At 36.2% G+C, this 24,264-nt stretch overlaps 1 protein-coding gene across 1 annotated transcript in view; it reads left to right on the top strand.

Annotated features, from left to right (window-relative positions):
* The first annotated feature begins 15,987 nt into the window (after positions 1–15,987).
* The window catches only part of LOC109048996 (heparan-sulfate 6-O-sulfotransferase 1-B-like), a 48,366-nt gene continuing 40,089 nt past the window's right edge, over positions 15,988–24,264 (top strand). Inside the window, exon 1 of the mRNA XM_042714518.1 lies at positions 15,988–16,854. Within this exon, the coding sequence (XP_042570452.1) occupies positions 16,364–16,854 (491 nt within the window). The 5' untranslated portion in view covers positions 15,988–16,363. The remainder of the gene's footprint in view (positions 16,855–24,264) is intronic.

Genomic DNA, 24,264 nt, shown 5'->3' with positions numbered 1-24,264 from the left:
TTTTATTTGAAGTCTTTAAAGATGTTGAAAAATATGTTTTTTCTTCCAAAGCTTCAAACATGAAGACTATCCTCAGCATGCAATTCAAAGTAGGACTGTTTGATGACAGTTTTTCTGGTTCAAATCAATTTTCAAAATTATCTTATGATCAAAAATGTGCTATTTTGATTTGTTAATTTGCAACTTTTTGATTTGTTAATTTGCAAGTCTGGGAGATTTATATCATAACCAGCATTGATGAAATGCTCGAATATACAGATTTATCTTTGAATTATGTTGTTGTTGCTTTTTAAGTAGATTAAAGTAAATATTTTTAATTATTATTAAATTATTAGCTAACTGAGAGCATAATTCTGAGCATTATTCATTAATGTATTATCAGTTAAATTATTTAATTATTACTCATTATTATTATTTTTTTTTTTATGTTTAATGTTTTATCTCAGGTCTCTATGACTTTATGATTTCTTACATCAGAAACCCACAACCTGCTGTAAGTCCTCTTGAACACTGTCTATTCAGAATGTCATGTAAGCTGACAGATGATTGACAGTCATGGGCTGTGATGTGCTGTTGACTTCATGGCAGTCAATAGCAGCCAGGTCTGTTTATTATAGCTGAGTAATGTTGAATCTGACATGAGAGCAGCTATTTGGCCTGAAGGAGATGCAATGAAAACCAAGGGTGGTGACTTAAATGACCTTTTAAAATGTCTGATACTGGTCACGAATACCCTAAGGACATGAGTGTAGCTGAAAAACTCAGTTATATGTAAGCTAAAGTAATAAGAATATGTGACATGACACTCAACACATGGTTATTTGCTTACCTAAATAATTTTTTGGACCATCATAGACAGTGCAAATGCTGTCTCAGATTGTAACTCTAAATACCTTTTGGGATACCTAATTTTTATAAAAATTTGAGACAACATCTTGTATCTTTCATAAAACAATCCCACAATGAATTGATATACAGTATATATATATTGATCAAAAATACAGTAAAATGGTAATATTGTGAAATATAATTAAATTTTAAAATGATGGCAAAGCTGTCTCATTACTTCAGTCTTCAGTGCCACATGATCCTTCAGAAATCACTTTAATATGGTGATTTGAAGCTCAATATACATTTCTTAATATTATCAATTTTGAAAAATATGCTGATTAATATTTGTGTGATACACTGCCATATCAAGTTTCAGGTAGGTAAGATTTAAAAAAAAAAAGATTTCGTTAAATTGACAGTAAAGAGAATTTTTGTTACAAAAGATTTGTATTTTAAATAAATGTTGTTCTTTTGAGCTTTCTATTCATCAGTGTATTGTAATAAAATTTCACAGTATTGCTGTTTTTACAGTATTCTTGATCAAATAAATGGATCAAATAAATGTTGATAAATAGGTTGATAGTGTGTAGTCTGCTAAGTTTGGTGTGCAAAATGTATATATAAAAAAAAAAGTGTTCTGAAGCAGGCCTTAGACAGTGGTCTGCTTGCTAGAAGCCTTTATCTCTGAAATAGTTCACGTACCACACTGTTTTAGTAAACTACAAGAGCTTGAGTTATGTGTGAAGTACAGAAGTAATGCATTAGCAGTATTTCTTATCCCATTTGGGCTGTTGTGAGTTGCGAGTAGCTGTCATTGCAGCCAGCGACTGACTGATGTCTGAAGAGTCGTCACAGACGTCTTCTGTCAAATGTTTGAAGTTTCTTGTGTCTCTTCTCACCAAGAGTGTGTCAGTCAGTCACACCACTGTCGTTCCTAGCACACAGGCGCCTCCAGTTTGGAGCAGTTTATTCGTGCATATAATGTATTTGGCTGGTCTACAGTGTTCAGGCTTTTTACCAAGAAATAACGGTGGTGTGGCACAGTGGTTAAAGATTTGGGTTGATGCGATTGAACCCCGCAATCTTAATCCTTGGTTTGTTCCAGGAAGACTTTTCTTATATAATGTGGACTGACACTTTGGTTAAAAGCATCTGCTTTGCATGTAATTGATTGTGTGGTGCTATTACATTGCCAGTCCTGCTGAAAATTGTGTGTGGTCAGGGTACAGATGTTAGTCACATTTCTCCAGTAGTAGTTTTGTGGGTCATTCCAAAGCCATTTTATCACTCCGGTCTTTTATTATGAATGGAATAAATAAGCAGTGTAAGATAATGAAAGATGATAAAGTTTTTTTGATTATATCTATTTTTAATGTAGTATTTTATAGTTTCATATCATATCTTTTTTTTTTGTTTTCAGTCTGCAATTATTCACTCCAGTATTTTATATTGTTTCATATACTTACTTTGTTATTTTATTTTTTATTTTATTTTTTCATGCCTCTTTGTCCTGTTTTGAGACTATATGTGTTTTGTAATTTAAGTGTAAGTTGTTTTATATTGGTCTTTATTTAGTTAACTGTGCTTTCCAGCCCTCATCTAGAAAAGGTTTTTTGTTGTTGTTGTTTTTTTTTTGGTCCAGGGACACCATTCTGCAGTGATTTTTCAACCCTCAGTTGGCTTTTCTGGACTGACCGTGAGATTTTAATCAATAGAAGTAATCCCACTTTGACTCTCTGCATCCTTACCTCTGTGATTATATCAGTGCTATTCTCTGAGGATGAAAGTAAGGCCTCGCTCTTCTCCTGAACTCATAAAATCAGGAGAGTAGGGTGTCCCTATTGGCTGAGAGCTCTCATGAGTCACACCATTCAGAGTTCATATTTCTCCATGCTGAATAATTAATTTTTCCTGTCTTATGCTCTGCATCGGGGTCAGTTTTAAAAGTGATACAGCACATGAGCTGCTTAGCCGTGAGCATAGAGAATAAGACAAAGAAAACAGTAAACTAAAAAAAAAAAAAATTGTATGATGATGTCTGTAGATGGTCCGATGATCGGCAGTATTTCCAGAGAATTTTCTTCTCTGTAATGGTATTTTTAAGTATGTACATGAATTGTTTAACCTTGTTCTTAACAGTATTTTCACCTGTGTGTTATTTAAATGAAGGACTGTCATAGAATTCACAATTTAAATGCCCCCCAATCCCTCTCCTGTCTCCTTCAAGGTCCTTGTGGCTGTCAAAAGACATTCCACAGCTGTTAATTAAGCCAGTTTGTGCTTCGTAACGTCAACCCTGAAGGCCCTTATATTGCAACAATATGTCTTTCCCAAGGACACCACCTCCAACTGCCCCACTGACAGGGCCGTGACCCTACCTAAATTTTGTAGAGGCACTAATTAGGGCAACCTCCCATGCATCCACACTGGAGGAATGAAGTTTTAATGAATGTGGCATAGCCAAACTTGTCCTGTGAAAACAAAAGGCTTTTTAATGCTGTGAACGGCATTTCTCTGGCCTTTGGAAATATATTAGTATGGAACAACTCAAACGTGACTATGCTGCTAATTTATTGATAGAAAACACTGAATGTCCTGATAGACACAAAAAAAAAACAACCCTGGCATGGAAGAAAAGTTAAAATGTTATTGAGGTAGTAACTATGGCATTAGATATTTACGAAGCCCTGCACATGACATGCAGGAAAAAATAGTAGGCTAAATCGTGTGCACGATTTATTAATTCATTCCCTCAATGTACAAAACGTTCACACGATTACTATTGCGTTCCCTCGATTTACTATTTCGTTCACACGATTTATAAATTGTGCGCATGATTTACTAATTCGTTCCCTCGATTTGCTATATCGTATGCACGATTTGACAAATTGAGGGAACACAATAGTAATCGTGTGCACGTTTTAGTACATTGAGGGAATGAATTAGTAAATCGTGCGCACAATTTATTTATTTTTTTAACTATGGCATTAGATTATAAAGCGATATAAATTATTTCTCCTACATTACATTAAAATATGACAACCCTGGCATGGAAGAAAAGTTAAAATGTTATTGAGGTAGTAACTATGGCATTAGATTATAAAGCGATATAAAAAGGATATAAATTAGTTTTTTAGTTACTAGTCTGAGTTAAAACAGAAATGTGAGACATCTGTGCTGCTAGCATCACCAAACTGAATTACAAAATAATGACACACAGCCATTGACTGGACAAACAGATTCGAGTTTCGCCCCCGAACACGTTATAATGTAGCTTTGAGCCTCTGTTACTATGTCAGGCTGATTGGGATGTTCAAACAAACAGAGCAAGATTTTTCACTTTTGGGTAAATTCACCTACTAATGTATTTAGTTATAGTCTCTACATGTTAAGATGTGATAGCAAAAAGTTTTTAACATTTAAAAAATACACCCTTCAGCTTTAAGCACTTTGTTTCAGTGGTTTTAGTCTCTCCAATATCTGAATCATATATATAGCTCAGATGTAAGAGAGTTTCAGGCATTAAACTTTATATAAAGAGAAACTTGAAGTTAAATATAGTACCTCAAGAACATGTATGAGTGCATTGTACTGAAGTGTGTGGAAAGGTGAACGCCCCGTTTGTCCCAGTTTGGTCAGCTCGCCTCTGGGCATTTCTGGCTGGGCTGGGGTGTACAGTAGGACTTCAGAAGACTGTGTATGACTCTCTCCACCCACTCTGTGACTCCTGCCCATGCACCCAGGCTGATTAATCTCCATTTCCACTGCAGTGAGTGGAGGAGTGTAGAGGGGATATCACATGCTCTCACTTATTCCCTGCATTAATACAGTGGGTGTGGGTCACCTCGCTGAGGAGTCTGTAGACGCTTTCTTTATCTCTCTATTCTCAGCCCACGTTCTGAATCAGCTTTCAGGGCTACAGAGATTCCTCTCTTCAAGCAACTTTTGTTTCTGCTGTATATTATAAATAGACCTCAAACACACCTTTGGATAGGATGGGAGATTTGGTGTGATTTGTACAGGTTTATCTGCTCCATGACTTCCCTGGTCTTGCATGTCACTCAATTGATTTAGCTGCTCTTTAATGGCCTTTGAGATTTTGCCATTTTTCTTCCATGGATTTCAGAGGTTTTTAGCTGGACCTCAGGGAGGATGTATGTTTTGTGTCCTTTATTTTCCATACTGCCTGTAAGGAAGAAGAATCACAAATGAGATATTATAAATGTCTGTGCTAGCAATAAGATGAAATAGAGCACTTTACTATCACTGCATGTCAACAAATGTCGAATTTTATCAGAAACATCTGAGGTTAAGTAGGTACTTTTGATTTTGTAGTTGATGTAGGCATCTCAAATAGAGCAATTGGATCAAATAATTTTTTTTCATTTACTGTATGTGGCGGGTTGCATGACAAGAAACACAATCTGTCAGCCTGTAATGTGCACATATGTTCAATGCTGCCATATGTTGACACAATCAAGTATTTATATCTAATCTAGCACATTATAGTGTGTACTGAGAGTCAAGAAGCAAGAAAAACTGTCACCCTGCTAATTCACTGAAGAAAAAAAAAAGATTATTTATTTAAGCAGCTACACATAATTGATAAAACAACATCTAAAGCTAACGTTAAATGACATGGGTAACCCTGTTGAAATAAAAGTCCCATTGATTACCAACAACTATTATGATCCCTGTTCCAACCAGGCATACTTATTTAATTTCAAAAATTAATTATTTAAATAAATTTTTCATTCATTTCTATATTTTTTTTTTAACTGACTTTAATTAAATTACATAACTTTGTGCTAAAATGAACCTGCTGTTGCATTCCTCTCATATAATACCCTTCATTTCATAATCAGAATAACTGCATATTTTCCAGCATAGCTTCTACTTTCCCTTTGTTTCTCACACACTCTCTCACTCTCCTTATATTCTTATTAGTCTCTGCTTCTTCTTACAGTGCCACAGAAATGTAGCTTTAGCCCTGGAGGCAAACTACTGGTGCAGGAGATTTTGACATAATCAGCACAATAAAATCTGCCTTGTTAAAGATGATGAAATGGAGTTTTCAGGCCAGACAGATAGCACTGATTTCTTTAAAAGCTATGCCGCATGGCACTGCAGCACAGTATGCATAAACTGAACTCCAAACTCCAAAGTTACATAACAGCGTCCTACAGTACAGTAGATCATTCTCCCCCATGTAACTGAATACCCTTAGTGTTGCTTCAGTCTACTCCTCTCAGTTCTTCTTAATTCGATTTATGTGGGATTATGTTCTCAATATGCAAACTGTGGCACTCAAAACAAAACTTTGTTTATTCGAACATTCCAATCAGCCTGATACAACAACATTGGCTCTACCAATAGTTTGAGAAAAGAACATTATTTTGTGTCGTTTTTTACAAAGCTCATCGTTCTGAAAAACGAGGTGTGCTCTGATTTGTCAGATTTCCAGTGTCTTGTGATTGGCCGAATGCCAAAAGCTAGGGACAGAAATGTTACACCCCCTTGCCATACTGTGATGCGTGTCCCGGTCAGAACACCCGCGAGACAAGACAAAAATAATAAAACCCATTACAATTAAGCCATTTTTTGCATCCACTGGGGACATAATTACGGATTATAATGATTTATACTGTGTTTTTATGTGTTGCATTGCATCGCGCCGCGTAAACATAAAATCATGTCTGCATTTGTGATCGGACAAAAACAACAAGCACTACTCTACACCAGCAGTTCTCAATTCCAGTCCTCGCGACCCCCTGCTCTGCATATTTTGCACGTCTCTCTTTGTTCACACACCTGATTCAGATAATCATCTCATTAGAAGTTAACTCCATGCATGAACTGTGTTCCCATTGACATGATCCCTACAGTGTTCATTGCTCCCTACTCCCTGAGCAGGGGAAATCTGTTGAAGTTACCTCACTTCAGAACATTCATTCACGGATTTACGCTGTGCAACGTCTTCACACACGGACAAGTGTGACATCATATACCTCTGTAAATAAATACAATTTAAATTCCCGTCTCGCACACTTCAATGCACTTTTAATGGAACATATACATTCGCTTTGAACTGGAATCATGGCAGAATATTCTGTGATGTCCACTTCACAGGGCACTTACGTTTGAATAGAACAAACGTCTGAAGCCATGAGATAAACATACAAAATGTGTAGAGCAGGGGGGCGTGAAGACTGGAATTGAGAATGCTGCTCTACACTGCTCAAAACTCATGTTTGAATCATCAGTGGCAAATCCTTTACATATGTAATATTACATTGTAGTCTTCTCTCCAAGGATCAGGAAACAGTCCTCCATAAAATGTGCTGCACACATCTGAATATTTGGGGTGAACTGTTCTGGAACAGTGTTGTAAATAAAACTTAACCACTGATTTCTAGTTGTGTCCTCTTTTGGAAGGCCAAACAAAGTAGTTTCGCTTTCACAACTAAACACACAGCATCTCCACAACATGGCAGCGGCGGCAACAGGGAGAATCAAAGGTTACACCTTCGTTCTTTGTGTGAAAATTTGGGCGGCGTTATGCAAATCTTCCCACATCGTTTTGCAATCCGTTTGGTGTGATTCTAATGGAACAGAAAATAAACACTTTCCCTCTAAGAAATAATGTAAATGACAAATTCATGGCGAATTGCTATAGATTCTAATTCATCCTTTTATGTCATCCATTTCTCCACTAGAATGCTCAGTGTGATGATTACTGTAGAGGAAATGCAGGCTAAGAGAACAGATGGGTCGGACTGATGAGAGCGAACTTTAGATTCTTACCCATCAATCCTGTGTGAACGATCCCCAAGGACTCACATGTGGTTGGCTTCCTTATGCCATGTTTCCAAGTATAGGCCCTAAAAACGCACACACTTTTGCACATACTCTCACCACTGACTCATGGGTGGGCTTCAGCGGGGCCCAGATATGCAGATGTACACTGCCAGATGAACATCACTGTTCCACTTAATACCACTTCCTCTTTCGTCTTTGCTTTCACTCCATCCCCCTCTCTGTCTCTTCTATTACCTTTCTCTCCTTTTCCTTCTCAGCAGCTCTGGTCTCTACTATTCTTACATAGTAATCAGGAAACACTTCTCTGCGGCCCCTTGAATGTAACATTTAATTAACCCTGCAATTATTGCATCTGGAACTTATTAACATATCAAATGAGCAACCACTGGGATGCAAAAAGGAACTGGGGCTTTTTGGGAGGCATTGATTACCTTTTCAATGCACAGCTTGCTTCAGTATGACTCATTGTGTTTAAAGCAGCCTGTTCATTTTCTCCGTGCTCATTTTGTAAAATGTAAATGTGTTATAGCACATTTTCTCAGCTCGTTAGTTTGAGGTTCACGTCAGCAGCATGCAGAGATGTTGTGGCTGATGGAGTTGATGGAGGTGATGCACAACTTTCTGCAGGTTTGCTGTGTTGGGTTAAAATATGAATAATTTCTTGTTTGCTGATTATGCCAAGGTTGATCAGCTCGGGGAGATCAGTCTCTGCTCATTGTGGCTTGGCAGGAGGGACGTTTCTGTCTTTAACCTGACAGGCAAACCCTGTGATCTGTTTTATCTGAGCTGTCAGGTGCTTGTTATGTCAGGGACTTTATAGATACTGTAACACCTGTTAAGAAGGGCATTTCTTGGTACAAACATCTGACATCTTTGAGAGAGCAGCTATGTAATTAGGCTGCATGTTGTGATATTTGGTAAGGTAAGCATCACTTCTACTATTGCTGATACTTACAGTAGGGTTGGAGAATTGTTCATATATAACTTACCAAATCAAGGTGTTAATGCATGTTGATGAAGCTTGAAAAAGAAACATGCACCTATTATCCCAAAAGTAATTGAATTCTAATTTATTTAATTTATTATTTTGGAGTAACTGCATCAAATGAACTTTGCATGTTCATGCTTTGTTTAATGTGAGATCATAAAACTGTATTAGAAATCTTTAACCATGTTTTCTTGGATTTTTGCTACTTTTCAAAAGACTTTTAATTGTATTGGTTTACAATTGAATTTTATTCTTTTATGTTTAAATTTAGCTGTTTTACACAGACAAATCAAGTTAAACACAGATTTATTATAATTTCCAGTCAATATAAACATGCATATTTTGTACACTACGGTTCAAAAGTTTTTTTGTTTGTTGAATATTAACATTTTAGCATGTCTATTTCTATGATCCAAACTTTAATCAGTCATGTATTTCATGGCTGTAACAGGGCACTGGATTTCAAATGATCTGTTCTGTTGAATAACCGCGCATGTTTGTCTTTGACCTCCAGTGTTGTTCTTTGCATCCACGGCTTAGCACAGATGGCTTTAATTGTGATTTTGCAGGCATGATGAGTTCTGCCCTTAGAAAGACAATAAGCACTTTGGCACACAATACTGTGTGTTTGTGGGTAGCGGAGCATATGGAGAGACTTGTAGGAGTTGAGAGGGATACCAGGTGCTGGGGTTCTGTGATGGAGACTTTGTTAACCAGTGGACAACCAATGGAGTCAAAGGCGTACGTTGATGAGCAGTTTTATCACAAGAGTGCCTTGTGCTTGTAACAAAGAGAGAAGGAGAGAGAGTGAAGGGTGAAGTAGTGAAAGAAAGCAATTATTTCTGAGAGAGGGCACGTATGGAGAGAGGTCTGATTGGCTGATCAGGAAACCTGCATAGGTGTGTTTCTATCAATCACACAACCCTCAGGGGGTCTCTAGGTTTTTAGGGCTCACAGGGGTCAGTATTATATTGAATGTGCAGTGTGATATCTATCTATCTGTCTATCCATCCATCTGTCCATCTACCTATCTATATGTCTATTTGTCTGTCTGTCTGTCTGTGTTCCATCCATCCACCAATCCATCCATCCATCCATCCATCCATCCATGTGTCTATCTGTCATATCTGTTAAATTTCAATTCATTTGAAAGTTTTCTTAGTCACTTTGGTACATTTTTTCAAATCATCCTTAACATATGCAAACCAGTAAATGCATTTCTCAAAGCTATTCATACAAGCATCAGCACACAGTGGATCACCTGCAAAAGCCTGCATGTTGCTAAAAATCCTTAGTTCATATTTATGTCAGTAAGATATCGATATCATCAGAATGACTAATCCTAGTGTCATTGTACACAAACAAGACAATCAAAATGCTTAGCCATGTTATCATTATAACAATGTACTTTGTCAATATTTCCTTTTGTAAACTATGGCTATGTTTTAATGTCAATGATTTTATACATTACTGTATATGGTTTGAGATATTGATTGCAAGACAATTACAGGTTGAACTTTTACAGACTGCAAGACAGTAACAGTACAATGTCATTACGAAACAGAAAAGTATATACAAAATGCAATGTCGAATAAGCCACTTTCCCCTTCATTAACAAAAGTCAAGATTCAGCTGAGAGCAATTTATCAATTCAGGACACATTTACAAAAATATCTAATAGAAATATATTGAAAATTATGACAACTGGTTCAACCATTTTGCATTTAATGACTTATGCAATAAACTAATGCTTAGATGTTCTGGGGAGAGTAAGACTTTTCAACTGAAAACCAGTGTAATATGTTTTGATGAACATGACATAAGCAACTGATAATGCAGAATTTGTACATAATCAGTTGCATGAAAGTATAAGCATTGGCAATTTGTTCAAAAGAATGAAAACTGCTTTTATGGTGTGCACAAGTGACTAGATAGTGTGGAGATTGAACAAGTAGTTTGGAGTACTTCAGATGTGATCTGGAAAATACTGTCTTGTATTTTAACATCGTACTTAAACACTAAATTAAATAAAGAGAGAAAAGAATGTGCTTTAGTAAGAGCCTAGAAGAACAAAAAAAATAAAGCATTTAAGTGCTCTGGTGTCAAACAAGGCGACTGGAAACATTTTTGCCGTTTTCAGTCTCCTTTTGTGTGAGTGTTTGTAGGTGCATGTTACTTCATTATCTCTGAATGTGTGCTGTTCAAGGTCATGATGGAAAGTATGAATTTAACCACTCTTTGCTTTCACGGCAGCTCGACAAGCCACCTTGTCTCTGGGAGGCGTGTGGCTTTGTCTAATCTAATTTTGCTTTGCAGCTGCCTCGCTCTCTGACGTCAGCCATTTGTGCTTCAAAGGCGAACCCACAGAAACTGAAATACGGAAGGAGTTATTTTGCTACAATTAATCCATGGCCCCAAGCAAATTCATAATTTTCACACTACTGATTCGCTGGAGCCAGTGTCTTTGCACTTCTAGCTTTTTGAAATTTTCCAGCGCTCAGGCATGCTGAGTCAGAGGAGACATTCATTCTCATTTGTCACATTAAATGACCAAACTAATCATGCTGGGGAACATCATGGAACATTTGTAACCCTACAGTGGCAATAAAAGTCCATTAAACAGAGAGAGTCTCATATTGTTAAAGTGCTCTGGTCAGATTCATTGCTGGATTGGTTGCAAACAAGGTGAACTTAATGTCTCAACCACAAAACAGGGTTCAAATTCCACACGTGCATTGCTTATATATTGCGAGTTACCCTGAAATGGACCATTTAAAGTCTGGTTAATGATCAAACATGTTTAACCATTAATACACCATATATTCATTCTTTGAAGATAAAGGCCCTGGTATACACTTTTTATTTTCATCCTCCACTAGGGGTAAAAAAAATGATATTTCGAAGGTGTTAACCAGCTGGAGCAAACTATTTTGGAAAGTTTGTTTTCGAACTCCCAAAAACAATTTTGTTTGAGTTTAAATATGAAAAAAAAGTAAATTAATACATTGTATATATATACTTCTTACTTTAAATTTTGACCTTGGATGAACTGTATGTAATATGTAATCTTTGTTTTTAATGCTGATAACAATAATGACAAAATATCAAGGGGCAAGCTTTTCTGTTTTATTAATTAATAATTTGGTTCGTAATTTTGATCTTGCTTTAAAGTTAAACCAAGCATAATGACTACATGATGATTCAAATTGCAAAAAAAATAAAAATAAAAAAAATAAAACAATGTAGACTTGTATCCTTTCATATATTTATATATATATATATATATATATATATATATATATATATATATATATATATATATAATTTTTATTTATTTTTTTAATGGACTGCCTTTATCTGGAGTTCCTTGGCTATTTGAAATGTTTATTTCTGTGTTTTCTTGACTTTTATTATTTTGCATGCCGTGATAGGTTATGCAGAGGAAAATGTGGTGTTTGATGACAAAAACATCCCAACAACAGCAGTGAAACACGCAAGGCACACTTTGCAGCCATGCATGTGCTCTAAAAATTTGAAATATTTCCTCTTTTAATCTAATAAATGCAAACCATCTGCATTACCAAAGAGGCAGTACAAAAGTACAAAAGCGACACCAAACATATCGCATGACAGTCTTTTTCCATTTAATATTATGTTTGCCTGGATTTTCTGTAATGATCATCACTGGTTTGGGTCAGACTCTAAGATCACTGGTCAAAAATGAGAATAATTAAATGCAGTTTAACATGAAGTTGGGTTACTGTGTCCTTGCTCATTATAGGAACTTGAATCACTTACTTGCTTCAATGCTTTCACCCCTTAAGGCAAATAACGAGGTTATATCCAGGGACAATGTTTTAAGCAAGGCCAAGTCAGACGTGATGCACTACACCAACAAAGGCAATTGTCAATCTCAGGTCCTTCTTAAAAAACATTTAATTAAATTAGCTCCTAAGCTCTCATGTTCAGATGCTCAACGGTTTTTGTTGAATTAAAGGAGGTATGTGAATAGTAGATTATACATCCCTGAACTACATATAGTAATCATTTCATCGTGTATTAGAAAGGGGGTGGGGGGGGGGGAGCAAGTATAATTCACTTTACAGGAGTCCAGATGAGCTCAAGCCACTGGACATCAGTCGTCTATAATGGAAACTCAGTTAACGGCTATATTCTGTCTGGAAATTGAAGATGAATGTAGTTTGCACAATCAATATTAGTCATTATCTTTCAGGATACAGGCCATATTTGCAAATCAGGTTACTGTGGGCAATGACTTCCTATAGGTCATATGCCCATCCCCAAACTGCTTGTCCTATGTATGCTGGAGCCCTATGTGAAATGTATAAAAATATGTGCAATACACTCACTATGTTCATTATCTAATCTATTATTATTATTTTAACTTTAAACTATGTACAAAGCTGAAGGATGTCACTTTAAAAATTATCCTATTCTAACTTAATATGCAGTGTCAACTATACATAAGGCGCCTATTGGTTAATTTTCTTGAAAGTTATAAATGTTGTGTCTTTGTGACACTGATTCCTGAATTGAGCAACCTGTCTATTTGAACATAACAAAAACGACTCCACCAATGGCGTGAATTGGCTGGCGTGGCTATCTGTACTTCTGTTCAGGGTTGTTTTAGTTAACTATAACTAAAACCATAAAAAAAAAAAAAATTGCCAAAGCAACACCCAACTTGTACCTTACTAAAACCAAAAGCATTTTTTCTGACTAGTTGCCAAAGTGACACCTAACCTCTCTCATTGTCGTTTAGTTGACTTAGGGTGTGTTCACACTTGGCAAGTTTGGTTCGATTAAAACATTGGTGCAAAAACTCTTTTATTTTTAGGATTATTTTTAATAAGGGTGTATTCACACCTGTCTTGTTTGGTTTTATTGAAACAAACTCTGGTTCGTTTCCCCCTGTGGTGCGGATCTTTTTGGCTTGTGTGAATACAGCAATTGCACTCTGGTGTGCACCAAACAACCGAACCGAGACCCAGCTGAAGAGGTGGTCTCGGTTCGGTTCCAAACGAACTCTGTTACGGTTCGTTTAAGGTGCGAATATGATCCGACCTCGATCCGACCCAGTTGCAGAAAGCACTGCACCTTTTGATTTAACAGGCTCCCATAGTTGGAGATGTCTTTTGGAAAAGTGTTGTGTTCGCTACATTTGCTAGCTTAGCCATTGAAAAATGTTTTTTTTAAGTTTCACTTTCGCTTTCTTTATATCTAATCCGTCTTCTGCGCAGTGCCATTGTCAGTATGCCATGGTAGGCGCACATAAGAACATGCTCTCTCCACCGGAACCGTTTTGCAGCACTTCTTCGTCTTCGCAAAATCCTTGTTACAACATCATATAGATGACATTGCCTCATCTGATGTTCATAAGTGTCTTTGTATTGTGTTTGTAGCTGATAACAGAAAATCAGTAAAATGATAACAATTGCACTACAAAAAATCTCCATGATTAGCCTGTTTTCGAACTTCCTGCTTTTTCCTGCTTGAGAATTTCTGTCCAGTGAATGGATGACCTTAGCACATGTGTGGTTTTGCTTACAATTTCTGGTTAACTTGCAAAAAGGGCAGTGTGAAAGAGAACCGCACCACACACAAAAAAAAATCAACATTGTATTTGGTCCGAACCAAAGCAAGTTAACTAGCGGATTTTCCTGGTGTGAATAACCCCTAATGTACTAAAATAACTAAAACTAAAACTGAAAAAAAAAAAATGAATAAAAACTATATAGACATATTAAAAAAGCAAATAATTGGCAAAAACTGAAATAATTTTAAAAATAAAATACAAATGAATTCAAAATTATTTTTAAAAAGTATATATTAAAATTTTTATTTTATTGATGCTAAATTAGCACTGCTTTTAATAAATGGCTGATAAATGGCATATTAGGAAATTGTCTGGAAAACAGTTTATTTTGGATCCCCTCTTAGAGATTTTTTTTAGTATATTTTCTTCACATTGTTTAATAAATTGCTGTAATATGTGTTTATTTTAATAATTATTATTTCTGGAGTTTGGTGGTGCTAGTGGCACAGAAATTTAAAAAAAAAAATACTGTAAACATTAATGACCTTGGAGTATATGTTTGCTGATAGGCTAGTTTGTAAAAACAAAATCATATTCTTTTATGCATGATTTAACGATATAAAATGCTGTGATGGTTCCGCTGCTTGAAATAATTTAATTTATTTGCTAATGGACTCTCTCGCATAAAAAAACATTGCTGATTGCTTCATTGAAGTGACAAAAGAGATAGTTCACCTCTGTATTATCAACAAATATGCTTGGGATCAAGCGATCCATTTCAGCCGAGCTGACATAAACATGGAATTTTCCATGTAGTCAGGTGAACTGTACTGTGAGGCTGACGCTAAAGGTGAATTCAAAGCTCATATTATCATTAGTATTTGTGCTAAAAGGGGTTGAGGTCAGGCTTCCTACTGAAATTTTAGACTGACAAATGGAGCTGGAACACGAGTAAATGACTATAGGGAAAACTGAAGGTAAAGCAGATTTTAATGGAACATCACTCCACGTACAGGGTCTACATGGGTTCGTTCACAGTCACGACAGCCACATATAACATGAAATAAGCTTAATTCTATGCCTTATTGTCTGTGATAGTGGGTTCTGAAATGGAACATTTAAGACCTAAATATATTGCTTTACTTGCACTTAGTCTTAAATTCAAAAGCCTTAGTGGTTAAAAATCCCTCGTGTGACAAATCATCCATGTCCATCAATCACTACTGCTTCTGCTTTTAGATGCACTTTGAAAATAAAGCTTAAATCATTTGGAGGAATTTTACAACATGCCATTGTCACGTCTCGTACTCTTCTGTGTCGCCCCCTATCAGTTCTGTGTGGAGTCGTGGAACCAACTCTAAATCTCTTCGATTACTACAGGTTTGATATTTTGGTTCTCGTTCGAAATTTCTTTACGCTCAGTGCACCGGCATAAAGCTAAATAATTACTTTCAAGTTACTTGTGCAAGTCCACCATGAAACATGAGGAAACATGTTCAAATAAAATAAAAGTTAAATAAAAATCAAAGTTAATTCTGTAAACTGTACTGTTATTTTGTTTACACAGTATAAATCGGTCTTTATATATAAAATATTTATATTTTATCAAGAGGGCCACTTAAAAGCTATCTACATATTTGAGGATCTTTGGCATAAAAAAACTGAAAAACGTAGGCTATCTGTTATTAATAGTCAACGTCCAAATAAATAAATAAAAAAACACTGCAAGCGAGGACTCCAAACAAAGCCTTTTCTTCATAGTTACGAGCGTGTGTGTGTGTGTGTGTGTGTGTGTGTGTGTTGGGGGGAAAGTGGGTGTCGCTGTGTAGAATAATTATACGAGACAAGGGAGGCATTTTCTGACGGGTGGCTTCACAGAAGACTCAACAACTCGAGGTTTGAGGACTGCTCTGCCTTCATCTGTAACAAGGGTCCCGTGAACGGATTCGAATTGGATTTTCGACAGGTAGGACTGGTCGAAATGTGGATATAATGTATCCAAACCATAGACTGTGATCCAAACACACATCGTCTCCAGATTCTGAACTCTTAAGTGGACCTATGATGATCTGTCTGCGGAGAGACGAGAAGGGTGCAAGCCAGCACAGAAGCACCGCGGACTGTTGTTGTCTGAGAAATGATAACAAATAAACGACACGGAAAGGAACATGGTTGAAAGGACCAGTAAATTTCTGTTGATCGTCGTCGGATCTGTCTTCTTCATGCTTATTTTGTACCAGTACGTGGCGCCCGGGGTGATAAACTTCGGCTCCCCGCACGGGTACGAAGAGGACATGACCATTTTCCCCACTCCGGATCCGCACTATGTGAAAAAGTACTACTTCCCTATTAAAGATCTCGAGCGCAAAATAGATTTCGAAATCAAGGGGGAAGACGTGATTGTGTTTCTCCACATCCAAAAGACCGGCGGGACGACATTCGGGCGGCATCTAGTCCAAAATGTTCGACTGGAGCTTCCGTGTGATTGTAGACCGGGTCAGAAGAAGTGTACTTGCTACCGTCCGAACCGAAAGGAGACCTGGCTGTTCTCTCGCTTCTCCACCGGCTGGAGTTGCGGCTTGCACGCGGACTGGACCGAGCTCACCAACTGCGTCCCCGGAGTTCTCAACAAGAAAGAAAGCAAGTCGAAAAAAACGAGGTGAGACTGTCTGTTTCTGGAAGTCGCAAGGTTTTCAAAACATTCAGTGTCGCCGGGAGTTTAAATATCCTACCGCTGAGAGATTCGGCGTAGTATGGGAGATTTGTAAATGTTTCAGATATTGGTACATGTCAAAACATTAAATAAACATCCACAAATCAAAACAACAAACATGGTTAAAATAGCCTCAGTAAATTTTCAGGTAAAGGTAAATAGTAGATTGTGCATTAGTTCTCGCTTACCGTTCAAGTCGTTGTTTACTCAGTCAAGATTACAGTATCAGATTCACGAAGGAAAATATACTTGAATCTGATAACATTGTTATCGAAGTAATATGCGACTCTGTTAGGCAATATATATATATATATATATATATATATATATATATATATATTATATATATATTAATATTAATATTTTTTATTATTATTATTATTATTTTTTATTATTTTTTTTTTTACTTTTTTGTTTAATTTACTGCTTCAGGGCGGGATGGGGTTTCCCCTTTAATTTAACTGAAGTTACGCTGGAAAAGTCCAAAGGGTCATTCCACGATTTTCAAGGTAGTGGCACTGCAAGGCGTTTGTTAGAAATATTTAATGGTGATGTTTGTACAAATGTCCATTTTTTAATAATCAGTAGTTAACTGTGTGGAATCATGGTTAATAGGGCTGACTTTTTAAGACTGTGCAGCCAACTCATCTGACATTTGTCTTTAAAGTGTCAACTTCCAGAAGGGTTGATGATGTTATCATGAGAGATTTGTTTGTAATTATTTATGGAATAATACATCATTTAGTTGACACTTTTATGTAGTCCTCTGAATTTGACCAGTGATAATAGATCATCATTTCATCCCTTCAGGGTTGAACTTGTCCTTACAAAAATGAACATCGTAACCATAAGTTCTATGTCAAAGTCCTTCTCTCATTGTGTTTTTCTTTCTTTCTTTCTTTCTTTCTTTCTTTCTTTCTTTCTTTCTTTTTCTTTCATTTTTTTATTCTTTTTGGATGACCGTGGTACCACAATTGACTTTAGTAATATTTTGGTAGAAACAGATTCTTTTTTTTATGTAAAGGAAAGGATTCACGGCTTGAACCTACAACCTTTCAGTTCATATTTTGGAGCTTTAACCACCACGCTATATCACCCCTTCTTCTACCCTGCGCGCCATTTCTCTGAGTTGAGCACAAAATGAAGTGGCTTGATCATGTTTACTGTCACAACGACTAGAAAACCAAAGCAGTTGCAGTTTATACACAAGGAAGCTCTCCAGCTGTGTAACCAGTCAGACACATAACAGGGTGTGTTTTAGCAGGCCTGCAGGGAGAGCTGAAATAACATGCTGATATCTTCCTATTCTGGACAACTTAAAGACTTCTTTCAAGACTTCTCTGTGCATTTGAAAATCACTGCCCTAAATGTGATAATGGACGCCATGACTCATGTTTCAGAGTTACTAATGCAAGGAAAGGGCATCCTAGAACTTGCCTTGCCTTTCACTTTCCCAGGGGGTTTTCTAGGGACTTTTTTGACTCTGCCGGGGAACTTTGTGGAATGCCTGTGCATTCCAGTGTAATGCACAGGCATTTTAGCAAATGGCCAATTAACCTCTTAAACCTCTAACTGACAACCTGTTCATTCTTGATGGTGATGATGGTACAAATGTGCACTTTTCAGTAAAAACCTTCTACATCCACAGGCATCGCAACTGTTAAATAGCCACATTCTGTCAGCTGTACACTTGGTTGATGAAAATTGGAAATTTCATGGGTGGTTATGTCCGATCTTTGAGAAAGAGGGTTTAAAAGCTGGTCAAACTATCTTAATAGGTACCCTGCTGGCTGAGTGCATCACACATGCCTTGACGCAGGCCTAAGTGACTCGCACTACCAAGAGAACTGTCCGTTGTTACTGGCTGATCTCAATGGCCCCACACCATCAGCCACAGTTACACATAGGCTTGCAAAAAGGTGGAAAATTTCCAGTAAATTATGGAAACATTCCAGGATTTTTTGTAATATTCCAGGGATTTATGAAAAGTTTCAGAAAATTTACCGGAAATGTTCCACCCCTTTGCAACATTAGTTATACTTAAACAAGTGGTGTGCTGTTCACACTCCCCTGACGTGTTTTCAAGATGGAATCGCCATGTGTTCAGTCACTACAAAGTTCTTTATTTTACACAATTCACTGGGTTTTAATATACACAGATAATGTGACCCTGGAGGAAGGTTACTGAAGGTAAAACCTCTAAAAAAAAAAAAAAAAAAAAAAAAAAGTTTTACTGAAACTGTTAGTGGCTTTTGGCAAAAAAGGTAAATACATTTTAAGAAATATATATATACACACACATTTATACTAACCTAGGGATGTGCAATATTGAAGAAAAATGCGATATGCGAAACCTTGTTAAAAAATTCGATATTCGATATGCAATACGATATTGCTTAAAGTGTGTAAAATCAATTTCAATTATATTTTAAAATATTTAAAATGTAATATTCTATAACCAATTTGTTTTGTTTTTGGAAAAGAAAGAATCATTATAACTTCTGAAAGTGACCGGCAGTGTTTAAGCATTACATAAAAAGTAATGTCACAAATCAGAAAATGTCATTTTAACATCAGTGTAAACATACAAATAATAATAATAATAATAATGACACTAACTTTATATCATTGTAACTTTGCTTTCCATACACTTTAAGTACTTCTTCATATACCACAGCAAAGAAACTTCAAACATGATTAAAGGCAAGTGAACAGTCAGTAAAAATAAAAAAGGAAAGAAAAATAAATACGCAGTTTACAAAGCATAGATAAAATAAACAGTAGTATTCAGGTGCAGAAATGTAATGATTAAGTGTAAAATAACACTGCATTTTGTTCACTGTATGAATTAAATTTAGATAAATCTTTGTTATAACTGTTTTGTTTGATTTACATAAGTGACATATTCAGCAGCACGTATGTTATAGGCTGCTGTCCCTTTAAAAAAGACTGCACGGATCCAGTATAATGATACACATCCGATTTCTTTCTCAGCTGTTTACATTTATTAAAAACATAACCGACTGTATTTACGAGAATGATCGTCGAGAGGGGTACTATTGACATAATTCTGTGTGTATGTGTCTGTTCAAACATGAGGAGAGGAGATGCGAAACGAAAGACGAATCAACTCTGTGTTCGTGCGCCATCTGAAACGCGTCTCTGTGTGTATGCGCATGCTTTGGACTTGGGCGGCAGAACTGAAGAGACGCTGTGCAAGATGCGGCTTGTGTGCACACTTCAGGTGTGAGTCAGAAAGCAAGACGAGATGGCAAAGAGTTGTTTTCTGCAACTTATTGCACTTAATAACTCTTTTTAACATCAAGTAATTATCTGCTATATGCGTCAAACTAAAACTTTGACCTTTTTCAACGTTTTGATTTAAGTAGCCTATTAATAAAATGATTCAGATATCGCACGCCCTTGCGATATGCATATTGCGATATTTACATTTGTGATATTTCGATAATTTCAATATATCGTGCAGCCCTAATTTATACAACCGTTTGGTCTGGTTCTCAAATTTGTTTGGTGGAGAACCGAGAGATATTGTACTGGTATCGCTACAGGAAAGCCCTTTCACAATTTGTTTCACTCCGCTTTCTGTATTTCTCACAGTGAGTGTCACGGCGGATGCCCAAATCCACTATAATTTAAAAATAATACTGTTTTTGAGTCACGGAATGTAGTTTTGAGTTTTTTTGTACTTGTTTAGACTTCAAATATGCGGTTTGTTTATAAAGATAACCAGAAACATGTAAATAAATACACAACAAAATTTCTGAGGAAAAAAAAAATCATAAGGCTATTTTAAGAAAAAAATGAATAAATTAAGGTGTTTTTATGCATTTAAATAATTAGACATGCTAAAACACGGAATTAGGTAACAATAAAACATATGGTGAAGAAAAAATAAAACATTTCATAGGGCCCCAAACATGTAATTTTTATTAAAGGGGTCATATGATGCGATTTCATGTTTTCCTTTCTCTTTGAAGTGTTACAAGCTGATTGTGCATAGATAAGATCCCTGAAGTTGCAAAGACTAAAGTCTCAAAACCAAAGAGATATTCTTTATCAAAGTTAAGACTCCCCTAAAACGCTCATTCAAACACGCCCCACATGTATACGTCACGATGTGGAAATATTTGCGTAATGCTGCCCATATGTTCATGCAAAGAAAAAAGGTGTGGTTTCAGTAACCGCAGTTAGTGTTGAAGCAGCCATGTCAGGGAGATGCTGTGTGTTTCTAGGTGAAAGCAAACGCACTTTATCTGGCCTTCCGAAAGGAATCGTTAAAATTACTTACAACAGCAACGATTTATGGACCGTTTCGTGGGGAGGAGGTAATTCTGACTTTGCTACGACAATCTGGCCTTCTGTCAGCTACTGTAAGTATGTTTTGTTATAGTTTAAGTATTTGCTATTGACTTCAAATGGCGCGTTGTGGTACTGACCAGGTCACATTACAGAGTCAGCTGTCTTAACCATCCGTGGCTTGTGTACTGCAAACACATATGAGCATCATCACTGTGTATGTCACGTGACTCTGTTCCCCTTTCGGGCTTGAACTGATGGTAAAACCAAGGACATTATTAACTGTCTTGACATTTATTTTGAAAGATGAAGCTCACGATTATGGAAAGGGGTGTTACATTTCTGATGAGTGCTTGCAGTGTTTGTCAAATCACATTGCATCAGTTCACCAATCAAATAAGACAACACTTCACTTAACGGAAGAAGAGGCTTTGTAGAAAACAATGCATTTGAGAGAGGCGGGGCATAGAGGACTACAATAATGTACAGTATTTGAAAAAGCATGTGTTTTTTGAACATTAAAGCATATCAACATATTCTGTTACATCAAATGCACAAAATAATGATCTTTATAAAAGTATCATATGACCCCTTTAAACTTTTAATAAATTGATGTGAAAATGTATAAGTTTTAAACTTAAATCAATTAGATTAATACAATTTAATTTAACCATTAAAAAGGAGTCTAGAAAAAAATTAAAATGGAATCCAGAAAAATGAAAACGGATTAAAAAAAAAATAAAAAAAGATTTTGGGAAAAAAAAAAAAATGATTTTCATAGGGCCTTTGTGTAAAAAACTTGGAATCGGCTTTTAAGATTAGAGATTTCATAGGGCCCTTTATGAATGTATTTTAGTGGTTAAACCTGGTACTTGGACATCTAAAAAAGAATACAATTTTTCAATACATAATTTTGTAAGATTAGAGATTAATGTAATAATTATCATCTTACTGGCATCAGACAAAAATTTTACATCTGTGTAAAAACATAACTAACACAATAACCCAACACAATAATCTGGCATCAGACAAAAATTTTACATCTGTGTAAAAACGCAATTTTTTTGTTGCCCGAACACAAGAATTCGAGTTCACTTGAGTTCACTGAAGTCTTGTTTTGACATTTTCAGTTTAGTAGTTCATCTATTTCTAGTCTAGTCGACTGACTATTGATTCTGCCAGAAGTAGTTGAACCTCTTGCTCTAATGGGTTTTATGGTGGGGGCAGTAGCTTGTTAAGATTATCCTAAACTCCAGAGTAAAGGCTCATTATCTGTTCTTCCCCTGGGTAACATCTCAATGACACACACATTTGTGTGTGTGTGTGCCGAGAGAGGGAGAGCAATTTGACTCTCAACCAGAAATAGAATAAGGTTAGTTGCACTTTAGGAAGATGTTGTAACTGATAGTTAGGATAGGGTCTGTGCACAACTAAATTAATGTTGCAGCATGCAGTTGCATGGAGAGGAGTTGTCTGAATGACTGGTCAAGCGGTTTAGCTTCATGGTGACTCATCGGAATTTCGTTCCGTGACTGTGTTTCTTTGTGTATCTTGTGTTAGTAATACAGGAGATGCATGTAGTTAGTAAGCAGCATTTATAACATTTAAGCAAACTCAGCAGATTTCACAGTGTGTCTGACATTCTGTTTGTGCTTTGATTCGTTTTAATTACTTTCTTTCTTCACTCATTCTATTGTAGTTCCAACTTCCAAGGGAATTTCTCAAGTCTGATTAAAGATGAATAGTGATCAACAAACCAAACTTAGTTTGTCATCATCCAAGTTAATAGCACAATCTGTGAACATTGCAACTTTATTACTGAGCTTTTGAAGAAGACTCTGTATTCTGGCCCTTTGCTTAACCCATCAGAAAATATCAATACACGTGAGTATCGCAATATTTTGTTTGGCGATACTGTATCGATTCACAAAAATGGAATATCGATATTTAAAACAAACAAACAAACAAAAAAAAAACATTCATACAAGATTCATGGCAGTTGTTTCATTCTGAGTTTGTATCCTGACCACTAGATAGCATTCTTCATCTCTGAACTTAAACAGTGACAGGAAATACTAGCATTAGGGCACGCCACTAATGTTAGCATTAATAGTTCGCTGCTAGTAATGGAGGATGAAAGAATTGTTCCAGTTCTGTTTTTGGTGTACAAAGCTGAAGTATGATGTCATTTGAGCTTTTGTGGTAACGTCTGCCCTGGGACTGCGGCGTGGGTGACATCTCACTGGGTGCGGCAGACGGCGTTAATCGCCTCCGTGTCTCGGTGTAACAGCATACAAATCTCGTGCTGCAGTCGCAGGTGATGTTGTTGCAGTGTATGTCATTCCACTCAATATAATTACAAACTGTCGTGTCGCGGTCTAGGTGATTCCACACAGAACAAATACAAACTGACAAACCTGTGAAATCCAAGTTGCAAGGTTCTGAGAATGTTCAACATCTGTATTTTATTTTATTGTTTAACAATTGTTTTGTTTTCTTTAGGAATCCTTATTTTTCATTGATATTAAGCAGATGTAATTTTTTGTTATGACATTGTATGTCTTAATTGTAAACTTAAACTGTGAACCTTAAAATCACCCCCTAAAAACATACATCACAAAAATTGTAATGTTATTTTATATACATTTAACTAATTTGTTAAGGTTTTACTTGAATCTTCACAAAAATACTAATACTGAACAAAAAGAATGTTACAAATACTGAATATTACAAATACAGATTATTGCATCGGAATACACATATCAAACAAATCTTATTAAACAAATTTTTTTTTTTTTTTTTGTTAAGGTTTGCATATGGTGGTGTGTTCTTAATGACAGCTTTCCTAGAAATATATCATATTCCTAAAATAAGAAATATCCCAATATATCGCATTGCTTACAGAATCGCAGAGTATCACAATATATTGTATAGCAACCCCTGTATCGTGATACGTATCGTATCGCCAGATTCTTGCCGATACACAGCCCTATAAGCACACAACCTTTGACAGCTTTAAGTCCTGTCTGTCTGTAGCTC

The sequence above is a fragment of the Cyprinus carpio genome, chromosome A24, assembly GCF_018340385.1.
Source record: "Cyprinus carpio isolate SPL01 chromosome A24, ASM1834038v1, whole genome shotgun sequence".
Classification (NCBI taxonomy): domain Eukaryota; kingdom Metazoa; phylum Chordata; class Actinopteri; order Cypriniformes; family Cyprinidae; genus Cyprinus; species Cyprinus carpio.
Note: the sequence above shows the minus strand (reverse complement) of the source record. Positions and strands in the feature narration are given on the sequence as shown.